The sequence below is a fragment of the Lithobates pipiens genome, unplaced genomic scaffold (assembly GCF_037356315.1).
Source record: "Lithobates pipiens isolate NorthernLeopardFrog02 unplaced genomic scaffold, aLitPip1_a1.2 Scaffold_10, whole genome shotgun sequence".
Taxonomy (NCBI): domain Eukaryota; kingdom Metazoa; phylum Chordata; class Amphibia; order Anura; family Ranidae; genus Lithobates; species Lithobates pipiens.
In genome coordinates, this window is record NW_027507686.1 from 161,458,543 (window position 1) to 161,478,818 (window position 20,276).

General features: G+C 44.0%; 1 protein-coding gene across 1 annotated transcript in view; it reads right to left on the reverse strand.

Annotated features, from left to right (window-relative positions):
- Positions 1-20,276, reverse strand: part of CAPN1 (calpain 1) — a 129,061-nt gene that overhangs the window by 20,283 nt on the left and 88,502 nt on the right. The window contains exons 13-17 of the mRNA XM_077458751.1: positions 17,861-18,072; positions 16,510-16,549; positions 14,393-14,458; positions 10,682-10,739; positions 4,990-5,054 (exon numbers count right to left, since the gene is read on the reverse strand). Of these exons, the coding sequence (XP_077314877.1) occupies positions 4,990-5,054; positions 10,682-10,739; positions 14,393-14,458; positions 16,510-16,549; positions 17,861-18,072 (441 nt within the window). The remainder of the gene's footprint in view (positions 1-4,989; positions 5,055-10,681; positions 10,740-14,392; positions 14,459-16,509; positions 16,550-17,860; positions 18,073-20,276) is intronic.

Sequence of the window (20,276 nt, forward strand, 5' to 3'; positions counted from 1 at the left end):
TGACGCGTTGTCTCGCATGTTTAGCCAGCCGGAAGATTCGTCTCCCATCGACACCATTCTCCCTGCTGGAAACTTTCTCTTACTCCAAGGAGATGTGATCTCTCAAGTCAAGCAAGCCTCCATGGGCGCCTTACCTCCACCCGGCATTCCGCTGTCTTCCAACGATGACCTTATGTGGCATGGGAACAGGATCTTTATTCCCCAGGCAGTTCGGACCCTGGTTCTGGCCTCCTGTCATGACCATCCCATGGCTGGCCACTTCGGAATATTCAAGACACTAGAATTGCTCAGGCGCAATTTCTGGTGGCCGCGGATGAAGGAAGACTGCAAGAGTTACATACAGGCCTGCACTACCTGCATTCGGAGTAAGGGCGACAAGTCTAGAGCCTGGGGCTTACTAAGACCACTACCTGTTCCTGATAGACCATGGAGGATGATCTCCATGGATTTTATTGTTGAACTTCCCCCTTCAGAGAACCATACAACGATCTTTGTCGTAGTCGATAGGCTCACTAAAATGGCTCATTTCTTGCCCATGAAGGGCACCCCCTCAGCCACGGAGACAGCTAACGCTTTCATAAAGGAAATAGTAAGACTTCATGGCATCCCCGCCAACATCACATCTGATAGGGGGGTGCAGTTTACCTCCAGATTCTGGAAGGCACTCTGTGGAACTCTGAAGATCGACCTCTGCATGTCCTCGGCCTACCACCCGCAGACCAACGGTCAGACCGAGAGGACGAATCAGACCCTAGAACAGTATCTTCGCTGCTTCTCGTCCTTCTCACAAGACGATTGGGTCTCCCTGCTACCCATGGCCGAGTTCGCCTATAATAACACAGCCCATTTAGCTACCAAGCAGTCTCCTTTCTATGCGAACTTCGGGTACCACCCGTTGTTTTTGTCTGGCAATCTTCCCGAATGTTCGGTACCAGCGGTTCAGAAGAGGCTTAATTTCTTTGAAGAGAATAATAAGCTCTTACAGGAAACCTTGGCTAGGTCGCAAGAACATAACAAGGAAGTCTTCGACAGAAGGAGAAGAGGGGAGCTGGACCTTAAGGCCGGGGATCGGGTCTGGTTGTCCACCGTAAACCTCAGACTATCCTGTCCCTCCAAAAAATTGGGCCCAAGATTCCTGGGTCCCTTTCCGGTCAAAAGGAAGCTAAATGACGTGGCTTTTGAGCTAGAACTCCCTGAGTCCTTCCGAATTCATCCGGTCTTCCACGTATCGCTTCTCAAGCCTGCAGTCAAGGACCCCTTCTCTGACAGGATTTCCCGTCCTCCGGAACCTGTGTTGGTCGATGGGGAGATGGAGTTCGAAATTGAGGCCATCCTGGACTGTAGGAAGAGAAGAAACCAGGTCCAATTCTTAGTCAAGTGGAAGGGGTACGGACCCGAAGAGAATTCCTGGGAGCCAGAGGCTAATATCCATGCCAAGAGACTCATCCGTGCCTTCAAGAATTCCCACCCGGACAAGTGGGCTCGGTTGGGCATCCGGGGGCTGCCCCTTGGGGGGGGGCAATGTCACGACCACTCTGACGTTTCGGCCAAACACAGGAGTCTTACCCGTCGGAACCCGTCGTGGAGAGTCCCCTTGGACGCGCGCTAAAGCGAACGAACGCTTTCGCGTCGACGCGAACGCGCACACACGCGCACGCAGGTCACGAACGGGTGCACGTGTACGTGCAAGGGCGCGCTGACCCGTCGTACGTCCGTTTGGCGCCCTAAGGCCTTCTTTAGTCACTGGCTCCCTCCTACCCGTGCTGTCCAGTCTACAGCGTGTCCGTGATCTTGCTCCCAGTATCTGTACCCGTTACCTTGGTTCCTGATATCCGGCTTGTTCCTTGACCCTGATCCGTTGCTGCCTGCCTACGACCTCTGCTTGTCTGACCACGTCTCTGCCTCATCCTCTGTACCTTGCTGACCGATTCCTGCTGACCCGGCCTGTACCCGACTCCGCTGTTCCTGTTGCCTGTCTGAGTTCCTGTGTTACCGAACGTCTGTTCTCCAGCCAGTCTCCGCCCTTGTGCCTGCCCGCTACAGCCAAGCACCTCCTGCTCTGCCAACTTGCTGTCGGTGCCCAGCTGATCCTCCGGACCAGTACTACCTGCCAGGCACTTGTGCCCCCTGAGCTATTGAATACCTGTCTCCACCTCCAGGGGTTCTTTAACCAGGGGATACGAGGGGCCGCTCCCTGCATTCCAGGCTCAACTACTAGGTACGTGACAGGGGATAGCAGAGAACCTTAGTAAACTCATTGATTCCTTTCTACAACCTCTTGTAGTATGCACGCCCTCCTTTTTAAAGGATACCATACATTTGTTGCAGATCATTGAAAATTTGACCTTACCGGCTAATGCCATTCTGGTAGCCATCGATGTGGAAGCACTTTACAGCTCGATCCCTCATACCAAAGGGATCGAGACTGTACGAGCTACACTTCAACGTAGTGGCAGATATGACCAGGCAGTGAGCGATTTTATCGTTCAGGGCCTGGATTATATTTTACACCACAATTACTTTGCATTCAACAACTCCCACTACCTCCAGGTGCAGGGCGTAGCCATGGGCACATACTGTGCCCCGGCCTACGCTAACCTGTACCTGGGGGAATGGGAGAAGTCCCTTCTGTGTGGCGAGGGTCTCGTCGAGTACACACGCCACATTTCTATGTGGCGGCGGTACATCGACGACATCCTCGTCATATGGGAGGGACCTGAGGACCAATTGCTAAAATTCCTATCCTGCATAAACATAAATGATTACAATAAAATTTACTATGACGTACGACCACCATAAAATCACATTTTTGGATGTTCAAATTGGCCGTACCCCTGCTAACCACATTTTCACTACACTTTATCGTAAAAGTACTGCAGGTATTACTGTGCTTCATGCGGACAGTTTCCATCCTAAGAATTTGAAACGCTCCATTCCTTATGGGCAGTATCTGCGGTTGCGCAGAAACTGCTCAGACGATTTCCTCTTCAGAGAGGAGGCTGGTAAATTACAAGCGAGACTTTTAGCACGCAGCTACAGCCATTCATGCTTACGAAGAGCCTATAACAGGACGGCAGTACAGTCTCGCCGGGACCTGTTGCTCCCCAAAAAGGCGAGGGACGGCTCTGGCTCGGAGGTAGCCAGGATCGTCCTTCGCTTTTCTAAACAACATATTGCCATTCGAAATATCATTCAAAAACACTGGTCTATCCTAAGGGATGACCCAAAGATTGGAAGTCTCATTCCAGCACGCCCTTCGATTACTTATAAACGTGCTACTTCACTCCATGACAAGCTGGTCCAAAGCGAGTATAAAAATGAAATAAAGAGAGCCGCTTTTGGCTCTTTTTCTTGTGGTCACTGTTCTTCTTGCAGATATATTAGACGAGACAAAGTTTTTCGTCTACCTAATGGTGTGACGTTTCGACCGGCACATTTTGCTAACTGTCAAACACGTGGGGTTGTGTATTTTATGGAATGCGAATGCGGGGCCTTCTACGTCGGGAAAACCAAATTGGAATTTCACCGACGGATAGCCAAGCACATTTACAGCATGGAGATTGGCAACCACTATTTACCCATTCGGCGACACGTGGTTGCTATACACAACTACAAAATGCTTATTGTATCCTTTGCTGTACTTGAACGCATACACATCCCGGATCGGGGTGGAGACTGGAACAAGGTATTGCTCCAACACGAGCAGAGATGGATATTTAAATTAAATGCCGCCTCCTACCCGGGGCTGAATGAAGCAATTTCTTTTGCCCCCTTCCTAAAGGGATTTATCTCCGGAAGGACACAATAGAGAATACTAGGGAAGTAGTCGCCCTCACTTTTGAGGGACACACAACATATGCTATGTTTGCGCTTCCTTGTTCCCTCCCCAACCCCTTCTCTCCCCCCCTTTTACAGGTAGCTTTTGGTGAGAACATTATAACTATGTCTCCTGGCACAAATTTCAGGCTTTAATTATATGTATACATTATAGCCTAAGGGCCCACTCCCTGAATCATGGAGTGGGCAGCACTGACTGTATGTTTGCATTGAATCTTGCTGCAGGTGCGTCTTTTCCATTTCTTGGCTGCTGACGCCTGCACTCCCTCTCGTGGATCACACTGGCGGCGAGTAAATAGTGTGATCTGTCGCAAGCTGCACCATTGGACTCAGCCCCTTACTTTTTTGCCTGGTATACGGCGACAGTTTGTAACGTTATGACCCCTGGCACACGCATGTAGGGAGAGAGACAAGTGGTTCTCACTACTTTTATCCTTTATCCTTTAAGGAGGATTCTCACTGTGAAATTTGTTCCCTACATTAATTGGTAATTATATTATGTTGGGATTCTAAATACTTATATTTATATTTATTTAATTATATACAGTATACTGAAATAATTTCCTGTATATACATTCATAATGTTTTCTTTCCATGATAGACAACTCCTCTGAAGAAGACCCCGAATGTGGGTCGAAACGCGTCAGGGTCACATTTCCACTGTTTATACAATTGCACAGTGTTCATGTGATAAAACTTCTTTGTCTATATATGTACATCTAATTTCTATACCATACCTTTCAATTGTCCAGTGGAGTTCATTTTTTGACTATTGTGTCATTTATATTTTTATGTATTAATAAACATTTATCAATTTCCCTTTTTACTCAGTAGTTTTCTACCTTCATTACAGACATTGCTTTGTTGCCAGAAAACCCCATTGTAGGGGATATTTTTCTTTTTCTTTTTTAATCATCTAAGTAGTCTTTCCTCCTGCACTTTGCTTCTTTTGTGCATTCCAACAAACCACTGTTTTCATCACAGCTTTTTGATATGTAGTGCCAGTATACAGTAGGCACGCATTAAAATTTGACTGGATGACTTTTGGAGCCAAACAAATTGTTCTAAAGTGTATATAACACTGACATATAGTATATGATGGAGATGATAGATGATAAAGACATTTCATTCAACCTGTACATGAAAGGATACATCCATTAGATTCACCATACTGCGACAAGACTCCAAACTAAATCCTTTAGTGCGAAGGTCTTTATCTGCATTGAATAAAAAATCTGATTACAATCAATACTGCTCGGTTACTGAGCCAAAATTAAATTACACGGCCAACCTTAATTAACATTTCCAGCAAGCACAGTACTTTGCAGTCCCATTTACTGCAGTGTATCCTCCTTTCTCCAGTATCATAAAACATTCTTTAATCAACTTTCTACCTGGAAAATTGTTTCATTTTGCAGACATGTTAAATCAGCATTTTTTTGGTAAAAAATTACTTTAAACCGCTAAACAATTATATATGTTATAAAAGCAGGTGTCGCAAAAGCACATAAAAATAAAATTTTATTGCAAACAAACACAACAGTTAAAATATTAAATATTAAATATCCACCCCCCCCCAAAAAAAAATATTATTACTGTTCTTAAAAAAAAAAAAAAACATTTGGAGAATTTTTTTTTACTCACCTCTAAATGTCTATTGCTAGGGGGTCCCTCGTAGTCTGCCTCCTTCAGCGCCTGGGCTCCTGACGTCACTTCCCTTGGTGCAGGAAGGGAGATCGCCTCTCTCCCCTCCCTCTTGTCAATCATCTGACACATGTGACAGGTCCCAGATGATTGTGTGGACAGTCACAGCTCGCGCATGGTGCCCAGCTGTGAAGCCACAGCCGGGTGCCCACAGTTAAAAGGCTGGTGCCGCTGAGCGGAGGGGGGATGAGCATCGCTGGACCCTGGTATAGGTAAGTGTCCGATTATTATAAAAGTCAGCAGCTGCAGTATTTATAGCTGATGACTTTTATTATTAATAGCGAAACACCACTTTGAAGATGTGGTTGAGTTGAGTAAATAGATACCAATAAGGACTGACACGGGCACCTGTGAAATTGCGAACGGCTATAGTGGCCAAAATTGTCCTTAGGTGACACTTTAAAAGGGACCCAAAAGAACAAAATTTAGGTGCCGCTCAGGTAGAGAGGTCAAGTCTAACTAGATGGCTGTGAGTGCACAGGGAGGGACAGGGAGCTTGTCCTAGCTCCAAGCTGCAGCAATGTCAATGGAAAAGATCCAAAAGCCGCAGATCATGAAGCAGACCCATGTGCATCAAGTGAGATGATTGGCAAGCTCAGCCCGGACTACAACTGGGATAAGCCCCCATGTTTCACTCCATTCTTTGGAGCTTTCCCATGATTAAGGGGGGTGGAATGAAACACGTTGGGGGCATGGCCTGGCTGCAGTTCAGGCTGAGCTTGCCATTCATCTCACTTCATGCACATGGGTCTGCTTCATGATGTGTAGCTTATGGATCTTTTCCTTTGACATTGCTGACATTTTAAAAGACCTTACAGGCTATCAGTTTAGATTTAACCATGAATTATGGCCCTAGAATTATTGCTCTCACTTTAGTATTTGCAATGACACCTCACATGCTTGGCACAATATATGTTTATGTATACCTGTGCAGCCTATGCACGCCTTTGCACTCAAGTGTGTATGGGGCAGTGGGGTTGCATCTATTTTTTTAGATTATTTTTACTGTATTACAACACATGTAATACACGGTCATGCAATTTGGTGTACTGCATTATAAAAATAGTGTTAGGAAGCCCATTCAAGTGAATAGGGTGTATTAGCTCATCGCACCTTAAAGTGATAAAGCTTAATTGTTTTTTTTTATTAAAATTACAAATATCTTATTCTTAAAGTGTTACTAAACCCACAACAGTAAAATCAATCTGTATATGCAGTATAGCATGCTTGTTATACTCACTGTGGAACTTGAGGTGTTATTCCACTGCATTGTGTAAAAAAGCGGTTTTATCCTGTATGCACAGAATCCCCCCCTCCCCCAATGTACTGTATATCTGGGGAAGGCCAGTTAACACAGGCAGAGTAGCCAACCTGCACATTCTAAGTTGTGCCTTATGCTGGAGAGAACAGTTTCTTGTGCTCAGCGATAGCCAGGTCACATGATATTGACATTACACATGTAGGCGTGTATTCAGCCTGCAGTGAAAATCTCCACCTTCCTGAACTCTCAGCACTGTAGAAACTGTGTAGTTTATTATGTAACCGTGGTATACAGATCATCCAAAATATGTGGCCGTATTTTAATATAAAAAGAAGATTTATAAGTTGTGGGCACTGTGGGGAGATGAAATATTTTCATATTACTGGGTTTAGTAACACTAACTGCTCTGTGCATAAGAGCAACCCCAATCCTCCTCTTCTCAGCTCCTCCGCCATGCTAAAGGTCACCATAGAAAGCTGATTTCTATGGGCACTGATGTGGCCTCACTCCTGAATAGAATGGATTATGGTGAAAAAAAAAAAAATGTAAGGCTTTAGAAACCGCTAACAACATAATGTGGAATAACGTGTGTGTCAGGAATTCTGGCAGGGAGGTTTCACTGTTGAAATATCTAAGACATAAGAGCCAGGGGCAGACACAGCCCACCAGGCACTTTTCGTATAACTAAAATATCCAAAGAACCTTTGCTTTTGTTGTGTCTGAGCCCTTGTACACACGGTCGGAGAATCCGTCGGAATGTGTCCTATCGGACTGTGTTGTTGGATAATCCGACTGTGTGTGGTATGCATCGGACTGATTCCGTCGGAATATCCGTCGGACCCAATTTTCCAACTTGTTGGAAATATTTCCCGACCAACTGGTTCGATCGGACATACTCCGATCATGTGTAGAGACTTTTGATCGGACCAAGTGCCACGCATTCTCATATCAAATTCCTACATCAAAGCTATTGGCTACTAGCCTGAACGTAGTCCCATCGTAACGAAATTACGTCATCACGTTCTGAATAATCAGATTTTTCGACAACTTAGTCCGACTGTGTATATGCAACAGTTTCGGACACAATCCGAATCCGACAGATTTGGTTGTCGAAATCTCCGACCGTGTGTACAGGGGCTGACACTAAACAGATATACAGGAAGTGTGATTTTTCTTCACTTCCTTTACGGTCTTTCACCCACTAAACAAAAAGTGAACACAGACAGCAATAAAAAGTTGACAAAAAATTCCAACCCTTTCCTATATTCAAAAATATTTAATAAAAATAAAAAAATAAAAGAAGGATCTGTGTTGTATTTGGCAGTATAGTCCAAAACCATGGTATGCATCTGTGGCCATCTATTTTAAAGCACACAGGTAAACTCACTAAGCACACATTACTAGGAGTCGTGGTCACACAAAAGGTGCTGAGAGGCTATTACATTAACTCACATCTAGCTGACAAAGCAATGTTGTAAAGGCACGCTATGTCATAAAAATGTGCTTTTCTCTTCTTTTTACTATCAATCTGCCACAATGCAGTCCCAGTTTCTCTGCCACTTGATAGTAAAAGGCAGGATTTTTGTAAAAATGTAATTCAGAAAATAAATTAATTTTTCAAGGTAATATACCGATCATATTATGGAAGTTACCTTCATGTACTTAAAGCATCCTGAAATTTAAGTGGTTAATATAAGCTAATGGCTGCAACTGCAGCCATAAGTTTGGTAGAATTTTTTACAACTGGGCGATCGGCTGTTCAGAAAAAGTGATTAGGTTTGCTCTACAGTTGCCCAATTACTTTCACGGTAGTGAGAAGAGACATCCGCCCGCCATGGTTCCCAGGCTCTCTCATTCATGCGAGGAGCCTGGGACAATGATAAATGGCTGGAATTGTTAAATAAAGAGGAGAACATTCATCCCTTGATCTCCTTTGCAACTAATAAATCCAGAAGAGATCATTTTGTCACGTCTGGATTTAGAGCAGTCATCCCTAGGCTACTGTAGCTAAGGATACAGCTAATCAAGCGCAATCTACAGTATGCTTGATCAGCTAAAATGGAGAGCAGGGGAGACATTGGCCATCTAATAGACCCCCGTGACCCCATAAAGAGTACTTTGTCTATTCTATCACATAGGGGGCTTATTAGCATCCTTATGGTACATTACATTTAAATGAAAAAAAAAATTGAGTAAAAAAAAAAAAATACTGTAAATAAAAATTTAAACCACCCCTCTCTACCGTTTACATTTGTGAATGCAAATGCACATGTACGTCTTCCATGTGTATGTAAACAGAAATTGCATCACACATGAGGATGTCAGAGTGAGAGCAATAATTCTATTGGCAATAATTGACGGGTAACTTTAAACTGAAGCATCACCTATGCAAAATTTTAGGTATAATAGTTTATCACCATTTCACACACTTTATTTTAAGTCTTGACATGTTTGGTACCCATTTACTCAACACAACTCCATCTTTTATACTTTTACCAAAAATTACATTTATAGCACTCACTCCCAAAAGCAGGAGTCGTCCGGTGCGTCCCCATTCACCTTTTCAGGGCCGATTTTAGCCCAAATTTTTGTCTGAATTCGGACCTGAAATGCACCAAAAGACGCACAGGACTCCTGTGCAATTCACACCAGAGCTGTTGCGGAGATGTGTGAACTGGCTCCATAGAGAGCCGGTCACAATCTCCTGCTATGTGAATTATTGGATATGGAGAAACCTGCATCCAATTCGCAACAGTGTGAACTCAGCCTTAAGCTGTAGATTTCTCCTCCTGGACAAGGCACCACTGCTCCAGACACTATTTATGTGCTCTTCAACCACCTACTAGACACGTTTCCCCAGGGACTTGCTGAGGCTCCATAAATATACAGGCTGCTCATTTTAAAACTTGAGAGTGCACAATCTGGTGCAGCTCTACATAGAAATCTTCTATTTTTTTTTTTTTGTCAAAACTTAATTAAACAAGCTGAAGGTAGAGGCTGGTTGGCTACCATGCATGCACCAGATTTTGCTCACTCCAGTTTTAGTAAACCAACCCCATTGTGTCTGTGTGCACTAAAAGTTTTTTAGTGTATTCTTGCGTTTGATAAACTGCACAAATATCATGCAAGATAAAAAAATTGCAATGGCCAACATTTTATTCTCCAAGCGCTCTACTTTCAGAAAATATATCCTGTATATATTTAGTTTAATATGTGTTTGAAAAATTTAAAATTGCCCCTGACAGCAAGTGGTTAAAAACATCAGTCAGGGCCCCCGCTCTCACCCCATCTTGCGGGCAGCAGTTCAGGCTGTGGGCCACTGCTATCTCGGTTCCCCCACATCTCCTCCATCCCCCTCCTCCGGGGTGGCAAATCCAATTGGATCTCCTTTTGGCCAATGGGTTACGGGTATCATGACCCGCTTCCTGATTGGCCGGGAGGAGAAACAGTGTTATAATAGCGAATATTTAATCTCTATTGTCACACAACTGGGTGGGCTTCGGTGCAGTTCTCTACGCCCTGAGCTTACCCTTTTTTGAAGCCTATTTGAGCCTCCAACTCTAATCACGATAAAAAAAAAACAATTGCAATCCATGCGTCCGGTGCCCTGCATTAGATTAGGGGACAGGACGCATGGATGGGGGGGGGGGGGCGGCATACATTCGCCCCTAATGAATGAGCCGCCACTGCTCCATACCCTTTACACTGGTGGCTATGATAGTGCTTCATGGTTACCAAAATTAAAACTCACTCCAAATACTGTACTGCATAGTCTGGTGATTCTTTAGGATTTACAGGGTGTTTTTTTTCAAAGGTATCACTGATCTATTGATTTGCCAAATGCTAAGATTTGTGTGGAAATTCTATGTGGATACTTACGCTTGGATATAATTTTGTTTAATATTGTCTGTAGCTCCAAAACGCTAACCTCCATATCCTGTGTGATAAGAACAAAGATGTCAATAGAAGGCAACAACTACATGCATATAGCAGACTATACAGACTAAGGTGTAACTACAAGGGGTGCAGATGTCAGAGCTCTTAACCATTAGGTGATCATGTGTTAAAATGCTAAATATTTCTGACAATGAGAGGTTAAGTATGGATTAGAACGGGTTTGTTCATTGATTGCGGGCAAATGACAGGTAGATAGTGTCCCCACTATACCGACCCCTCATTTGAAGTTCTCTTTCCCAATATGCGAAGCAGCCCAGGGAATTTCCACCAGCCCTTCCTCGCGACTCCATTCTAAGAGCTTGTATGTGACATCATATACGAATGCCTAGGATGGATGAGAGAGGAGGGCTAATGGGGATAAGCGTGCCAGAACAAGTAACTATGCCTGCCCCACCTCTGTTTCCCTGTGCTTCTGTGTATATGGGGGGGAGGGAAATCACACTCTTCTCTACAAACTACTGACCACTGTACTCTGTCCTACGTTTTCCTGACCTTGTACTTTACCCTACAAACTACTGAACCCCGTAGTCTGCCCTACAAACTACTGACCCCCTGTACTCTGCCCTACAAACTACTGACCCCAGTACTCTGCCCTACAAACTGCTGACCCCGGTACTCTGCCCTACAAACTGCTGACCCCGGTACTCTGCCCTACAAACTGCTGACCCCGGTACTCTGCCCTACAAACTGCTGACCCCGGTACTCTGCCCTACAAACTGCTGACCCCCGTACTCTGCCCTACAAACTTCTGACCCCCGTACTCTGCCCTACAAACTGCTGACCCCCGTACTCTGCCCTACAAACTGCTGACCCCCGTACTCTGCCCTACAAACTGCTGACCCCCGTACTCTGCCCTACAAACTGCTGACCCCCCGTACTCTGCCCTACAAACTGCTGACCCCCCGTACTCTGCCCTACAAACTGCTGACCCCCCGTACTCTGCCCTACAAACTGCTGACCCCCGTACTCTGCCCTACAAACTACTGACCCCCATACTCTGCCCTACAAACTACTGACCCCCATACTCTGCCCTACAAACTACTGACCCCCATACTCTGCCCTACAAACTACTGACCCCCATACTCTGCCCTACAAACTACTGACCCCCGTACTCTGCCCTACAAACTACTGACCCCTGTAAAATTCAGAAAAAATACCCCATAATGACAACCTAAAAAAAGTTTGAAATCTTTGCAAATTTATTCAAAATAAAAAATTGAAAAAAAAATAAATAAATCACATGTACATAAGTATTCACAGCGCATGCGCACACACGCCGTTAGGCAGCCTGGGCATCGGCGCGTGTGTGCTCGCCGCTGTGCACCCCAGGCGTGCGCGGCGTTCGCGCGCTAATGTGATTGGCACCAGTGGGCCTATTTAAAGGTACAGCTGCAGATGCTCTGTGCTGTTCGTCTGCAGCTAGTACCTGAAGAACCCTGTTATCTGTCTGCTGATTCCTGTTATTTGACCCGGCTTCCATCTGACTCTGCTGCTCTCTCCTGCCCCGACCCCGGCTTGCCTGACCTTGTTACGGACTGCTTTCTGTTGCTGAACCTCTGCCTGTTTGTGACGTTGCTCTGTCTGCCACCTGTCTGCTTGTCCCAGCCTGCCTGACCTGTCTTGTCTGTACCTACGTTCCGAGATCTTCCAGGATCCGCTGCTGCCTTCTAGGTTCACCGGTCCGCCTGCCCTGCCTCAGCTGCCAACTCTGCCAAGCCGTCTCCTGCTTCCACCAGCTCCTGCGGTTCCAGCATCTGGGAGGTTCACCTGCTCCGCCTGCATCAGCTGCTGCATCCAGCCAGACGCTCCTACCCCGCTGCGCTCACGTACCACTGTTCTCACTCCAGTGGGACTTGAACCAGAGCCGTAAGAGAGGTCTTCTTCCGTCATATCAGGCTCACCACTCAAGTACCTAACACTTTGCCATGACACTCAAAATTAAGCTTAGGTGCATCCTGTTTCCACTGATCATTCTTGAGATATTTCTATACCTTAACTGGAGTCCACCTGTGGTAAATTCAGTTAATTGGACATGATTTGGAAAGGCACACACCTGTCTATATAAGATCCCACAAACCAAGTCATGAAGTCCAAGGAATTGTCTGTAGACAGGATTGTATCGAGGCACTGATGTGGGGAAGGGTACAGAAAAATTTCTGCGGCATTGAAGCTCCCAATGAGCACAGTGGCCTCCTTCATCCGTAAATGGAAGACATTTGGAACCACCAGGATGCTTTATAGAGTGGGTCATCTGGCTAAACTGAGTGATCAGGGGAGAAGGACCTTAGTCAGGAAGGTGGCCAAGAGCTTGATGGTCACTCTAAGAGAGCTCCAACATTTCTCTGTGGAGAGAGGAGAAACTTCCAGAAGAACAACCATCTCTGCAGCACTTCACCAATCAGGCCTGTATTGTAGAGTTGCCAGGCAGAAGCCAATCTTTAGTAAAAAGCACATGACAGCCCACCTGGAGTTTGCCAAAAGTCACCTGAAAGACTCTCAGATCATGAGAAACAAAATTATCTGGTCTAATGAAACAAGGATTCAACTCTTTGGTGTGAATAGCAAGCATCATGTCTGGAGGAAACCAGTCACCGCTCATAACCTGGCCAATACCATCCCTACATGTCTCCAGCAAACCACATACCCTGATGCATTTTGCTCCACCCATTAGGGCTATGACTAATTATTATTTACCTGGGCTGGTTGGGAGTAGAAGCTATCCTTTCTTTTCCTGCATTTACTAGCTCTCTGGATTGGTATTAGAACAAGCCTGTACCTCATGCTCTGAGACATACTGTAGGGAGATGCTTTCACCTCTACAGCGGCTCCGCAAGAAATATAACGTGCATCTTGTTCCTGAAGTTGATGTTATGAAAGCAGAAGAAATGGGTTTCAAACTGCATGGCGGAAGACCGCTCAGGATGACCATGCTGACCCGTGTCCTCAGCCAAAAGCACCTAAAATGGGCACGTTAGTATCAGAGCTGGACCACAGAGCAATGAAAAAAAGGTGGCCTGCGCCGATGAATCACATTTCCTTTTACATCATGTGGAACGCCAGGTGCGTGCATTGGTTAACTGGCAAAGAGATGGTACCAGGATGTACTATGGGAAGAAAACAAGCCAATGGAGGCGGTGTTGTTTTTGTTGTTGCAATGTTCACCTAGGAAACATTGGGTCCTGCCATTCATGTGGATGTTACTTTGACGCGTACCACCTACCTAAATATTGTCGCTAACCAAATACACCCCTTAATGGAAATGGTATCATGGGAGTGGCCTCTTGCAGCAGGATAAGGCGCCCTGCCACACTGCAAAAATGGTTCAAGAATGGTTTGAGGAACACAACAAGTTTGAGGTATTGACTTGGCCTCCAAATTCCTCAGATCTCAATCCATCAAGCATCTGTTAAATGTGTGTAAAAACAGGTTTGATCCATGGAGGTCCCACCTCACAACTTACAGTTTAAAAAAATGTGCTACTGCCGGCTGGTTGCAAGATACCACAGCATACCTTCAGAGGTCTAGTGGGACCTACTCAATATAAGGTAGGTCATCATGATGTTATGGCTGATTGGTGTATACTCCCAACAAAAACATACTGCTTAGCAATATAAATTCTTAGAATACACATACTGCACCAGCAAGTTGACTGAAAAGTTTTTTAAATCCTTCATCAAGGTCTGCTTCAGTTACAGCTTCCTGGAAATACATAGAAATGCCAAAGTATTAAAAAGACATAAAGCTTCCATATGTCATTGAACACATTAAATGAACTTGGCACAGGATCAAGAACAAAATGGTGGCACATCTAGAGACATTTAGGATGAATTTCCCATCAGTGTTTAATTCTACTATGCCATTCACTGGGCAGTCCAGCATTTGTATAAATGTTACAAAATCTATGGTGTAGAATGTCTACCATCTGCTGGTAAAGGGTTGAAATAGCAGAATAGAAATAACTGGCAGAATGAGAGTTTGATAACAACTCTGTACAGTCCACTTTTTCAACTATAGGTGTGTTACATATTTAAAGTGACAAAACATGTCATACTTACCTCCACTGTGCAGTTCGTTTTGCAGTGTGGCCTTGATCATCCACTTCTGGGGTCCCCTGGCGGCGCTTGCAGCTCCTCCCCACATCGGTAAACCCCCTGGGAGAAGTACTCTCCCGGTGAGTTACCTTGCGGGCGCGCTCCTAAGACCAGTATTTGTGCCTCTAGACACAGAATGCCGGACAAGGCCCCCCCCCCCCGTCATTGGATTTGATTAACAGCAGTGGGAGACAATGGCTGCGCTGCTATCAATCTATCCAATCAAGAGCCGAGAACTCCGGGCAGAGAGTACAGTGCGTCTCCGCTGAGGGAACGAAGGTCTCAGGTGAGTAAAACGGGGGGCTGGGGGCCAGTTACTGTCAGAATTGTATTCCCTTAATGCATATGATGCATTAAGGTGAAAAAACACAAGGGTTTAGAACCCCTTTAATAAAAGCAGTCCTTTACTCCTATTGTTACATGGCAGGATGAAAAAGACATAGAGTTTACCCAATAGAGAAATGAATAAACAAATAAATCAACATCTTGCACCCACAGAACCCGATCCCCACAACTGATTGAGAAGAAGATGAAAACCATTATGAAGCATTATTCAATTTGCTCCAAGAGAGAAAAATATCCAATGATCCTATGGGATGCTTCCTGATCCCATAAGGCAATTGGGTATCCCTGAATCAACAATATGCTGTGTTATTACAAATATTAATAGCCAGTTCTATTCTGTGCATTTAGAAACATATCCAGATATTTATTTTAAACAGTCTACATCAGCTGGCTAGAACTAGCACACAAAAGCCTAAACATGCCCCATTTTTAGGCATTCAGGCATTTTCTTTTACGCATCATAATGTAGCCCATTGTTTTTAATAGGCCTGTGTTTAAAAGGCTATAGATCAGTATCAGTTGCTGGTTAGTATTTTTATGTGAGTGTGTATGCATACACATGAATACGTGAAAGTGCTATACAGTCTATCCTTGCGTTCTTTTTTTGGCAGGAATATCTGATGTTCAGACATTCGTACCATGTGCAAGTGCCCTTACTGTGAAGAAGTTTCTCTGTATGTAGTATAAAAAACCCTTTTCCTCCAGATGCAAGGAGTGCCCCCTTGTCATCTGCAATTACTTTAGGACCAGTGCACATCAGAAGGCAGTGCAGGAAACCCACGTTCCGTACGTGTTTCTTGCACTGCATTCAAAATGCGCTACATTTGCGATCTGCGGATGTCAGTGTCACCTTTATGACACCCCAAATGCAGGATACAAATGCAGTGCGTTACCTGAACCTGATCACATGGTACAATGGTACCATCCTATCTGGTTGCTGTGCATTTACTCTTGGTGCATTCTGGCAGGATTTCAGCCTATTCAAATGAATTGGCTGAAATCATACTGCTCCCAGATACTATGAGAATCGCACAGGAACGTACAACGCGTTCCTGTGCATTTCATGGTGCAAATTGGCTCTTAAAGTGAATAATTTTGCACCAAGTTTACTATAATATGATCACTTTGAGTAGCAGCTTATTAGAACTGGAGATCTACACATAGATTCTTCTAAACTACATTTTCCGATAACACTCAAGTGATGAGGACACATAATAAAAGGACACTACAGTGTTACTAAGTAAAAGTATATCAATAAAAGCAAAAAGCAAATGGACCATACAGTAATGTGCCAAATTCTGTTTGGCTACTCACCTCAGCAGGTAGTTGGGCAGATATTGGATCATCCATTTCACTGAAATAAAAAAAAAAAATCTTTATGCTTCATGGTAACTATATATTTTCTAAATCACTTTTTCAACTTGTCATATAAGCAAAATATGATCTCAAAGCAATATTGTTATATACAATGTAAAGCATACGTTTTCTTATACTTACAAAAAAGCTGTTTTATTTTTACACCCGCGGGACAGATAATCTTTTAGTGTGATTTAATAAATGCTCAGCATCCTGTTCTAAATGTTTACTTTTCTGAAGTATGAGGAGGGCAAATAGCAGGGTGACAACACAGAAGCACAATGGGACTTTTAATCACATTATCATGTTAGAGCTTACAATTTACTGAAAGAGTTAAGTAATTGGGTTAAGATCTACTTTAAAGCGGAGTTCCACCCAAAAGTGGAACTTCCACTTTAAGGACTCCAGACTGCCTGACATGCCACATTTGGCATGTCATTTTTATGGGGGGGGGGGGGGGTATGTAGTTTTGACAGGTACCCAGCTCCCACTTCCTAGACGGCCCCTCTCTCCCTGCAATCTTCTGGGACACGCCACAGGTCCCAGAAGATTGCCCGGCCATTCAGGACACACAGCGTGACTCGTGCATGCGCAATGCACACCTGGCTGTGAAGACGCAAGCTGTCACAGCCGGGTGCCCACAGTTGTGATGCCGACACTGCGGAGAGGAGGGGGAGAGAACCGAGGCTTCGGGTGGCCGCATCGCTGGACCGTGCGACAGGTAAATGTGTGTTTATTAAAGGTCAGGACTTAATAAACACAGAAATGGGTGGAATTCCGCTTTAATTGGTATCTCGTTCCCCCCACTATCCCAAAACGCTACCAGAAAGCCAACATAAACCCAGTACTTCTGGAACAACCCACTGCCCCCTTCCCTACACATCTCAATCATAAAAATAATGCATTGAATTATTTACAATAATTTTTAGTGCTTTTAAAAAGCAATAATCAAGGATTAAAATATGAATATGAACTTTGGATATGTTAAAAGGTATTTTAGTTTCCTGGTATAAAACTAATTTTAGTTACTACAATGTTAAAGGCCCACTCCGGGAGGAGCACAGCTCTGATATAACAATCCCCCGCACTGGAAGTGGCAACAGTAAGGGACACATATTTAGGTGAGTACTGCTGGCTTCACCAATTAAAAGGGGAAAATGACCGAACGTTGGGGCGGGGGGTACAACGTTTTTTTTATTCCAGAGTGGGGTTTTAATGAAAACCTGGCACCTTTTCCTCATTATGACTAAATCACACTGGTTCAATTACATTTCTCATGGTCTTTTCTTTAGTTGCCATTGTCACTTACACAGTCCCATGTCGATTTTCTGAAAAGACTCTGAGGACAAAGTCTCCCTCAACATTGGGTTCAAAGGTGGAAGGCACCACTATGTATTCCCCAGGGGGAAGCTTGTGTCGGGTGCTGACTTCTCGCAGGTTAATGAATTGCTCGGAACGTGCACGGGATGCGTTGCTTAGGAAGAAGTCACGCTTGAGATGCACAGCTGACTGTCCTATGAACTAATCGGAAATATTATGTTACTTTGAGGATGGCTAAGGACAGTTAGAAAAAAATATATAGTTCAGTAAAAATTTTAGTTGGATGACAAATGGATATATTTCACATAGTAAACAATACAGACATGACAATAAAAGAAGAAAGAATAAGGCTAGCCATACATTAAACTGCTTGATTACCCCATCAACACAGTCCGTTTTGATGGGGAAATCCCTCCCTCTGCGCTAATGTAGTCTTCTGGTGGGGAGCACAGGGAGCTTTCCCCACTGGCAAAATACAATGATCACACAGAAAAAAGACAGACGGGCTGGTTTTACTGATAAATAAATCAACTTCAGTACAACCAACCCGCCCATAGATGGATCGAAATTCAGCCGGTTCCTGCTGAATTGGCCAAATTTCAATCCATCTATGGCTGGTTTAAATGTTTAAACATAACAAAACTGGTTGGCAATAGCTATAATTGACAAAAAGCATGAAAACCGCAAAAGGGACTTTTAAGACACAAGCATTTTAGGTGATACTGCAGCTCAAAATATTTAGTTTTGAATAGTAGGGATGGATCTTTGGTGCTGGCTGTGTCCTAATTTAAATTTTTTTCTCATTCTAATTTCTTGTCCTGAGGACCACTGACCCCGATAGAGAAACCGATAGACCCCGATAGAGAAACTAATAGACAATCTCCCAAACAGGGACCTTATTCCACTCTGTGTCCCTACTAGAGATGACTACTTGCTTCTGATCACAGGGACAACTATCACTGGGACAGGAAGTGGGGGGAAATCTTTCCTAATGTGGCTAAAACTTATAATTGTTTCTGTTTTGCTTACCTGAACAAAATAATTTTAAAATAACCTTCAACAGTGAATCCGTGTGAAATTTAACATATATAACAAAAATTTTAATCTGCAGCGCTACAATAAAATATCCTATACAATAATAGAATAAAAAAAAAAAACAATCAAAATAATGTTTAAAGCGCACAAATAGATTTTTTGGGGGAAAAAAAACGTTTCATGAATTTAAAAATAACAAAACAAAAATTTTGCCAAATTTACGCAGAGTAAATAGATACCCAACATAACACGCTTTAAAATTGCACACACTTGTGGAATGGCGCCAAACTTTGGTACCTAAAAATCTCCATAGGCGACGCTTTAAAAAAATTTTTTTTACAGGTTACAGGTTTAGAGTTACCAAGGAGGTCTTGTGCTAGAATGGTTGCTCTTGTTCTAACACACACGGCGATGCCTCACGTGTGGTTTGAACAGCGTTTACATATGTGGGCGGGCCTTACGTGTGCGTGAGCATACGGGGACGGGGGTGCTTTAAAAAAAAAAAATTATTGTTTATTTTATTGTGATTTTTTTTTTTTAAACTTTCTTTTTACATTTTTTTTAATCACTTTTTTATTCCTATTGCAAGGAAACAATCCTTGTAAGAGGAATGGTGTGTGACAGGTCCTCTTTATGGAGATATATAGGGTCTATAAGACCCCACATCCCTTCTCCAGGCTGGAAAGAATCAGATCGAAAAAAAAAAAATGACAGATCTGATGCTTTCCAGCCGAGATCGCCGCTTTGTTGACATCCACAGCCTGGACGTGACAAAGTCAAGGATGTCATATGACATCCTTGGGGTGAAAGTGGTTAAGGAGGTATTCTATATAAAATTACAATATATAAAAACGAAATTATTGAAAAATAATTTTCCACTTTAATCTCCAGCAAGCTAAGAGTTTAAAGTGGTTGTAAACCCTTACAAACCACTTTGACCTACAGGTAAGCCTAGATTAAGGCTTACCTGTAGGTCCAAGCAATATCTCCTAAACCTATATGGTTTAGGAGATATTTGCCCGAAAACGGGCACCGCTGTCTACGGCGCATGTGCCGTAGACAGCGGCGCGCAGGCGCACTGAACGCGGCAGTTCCAAAAATGGAGCTGCCGCATTTGTCAACTCCCGTGCGCATGCGCGGGAGTGACGTCATCGCGGCTTCGCCGAATGACAGCGGCGGAGCTGCGAGACGCCACCAGCAAGATGGATGCGGCGGACTACAGGGGACAGCGCGACTTCGCTGGCTCCTGTGTCAGGTAAGTGACACATAATGGGCTACTATGCGATGCATAGTAGTCCATTATGCTTTACCTTTGAAGGGAAAAAAAGAGGAAGTAAACTCATCAGGGTTTACTTCCTCTTTAAATCCTG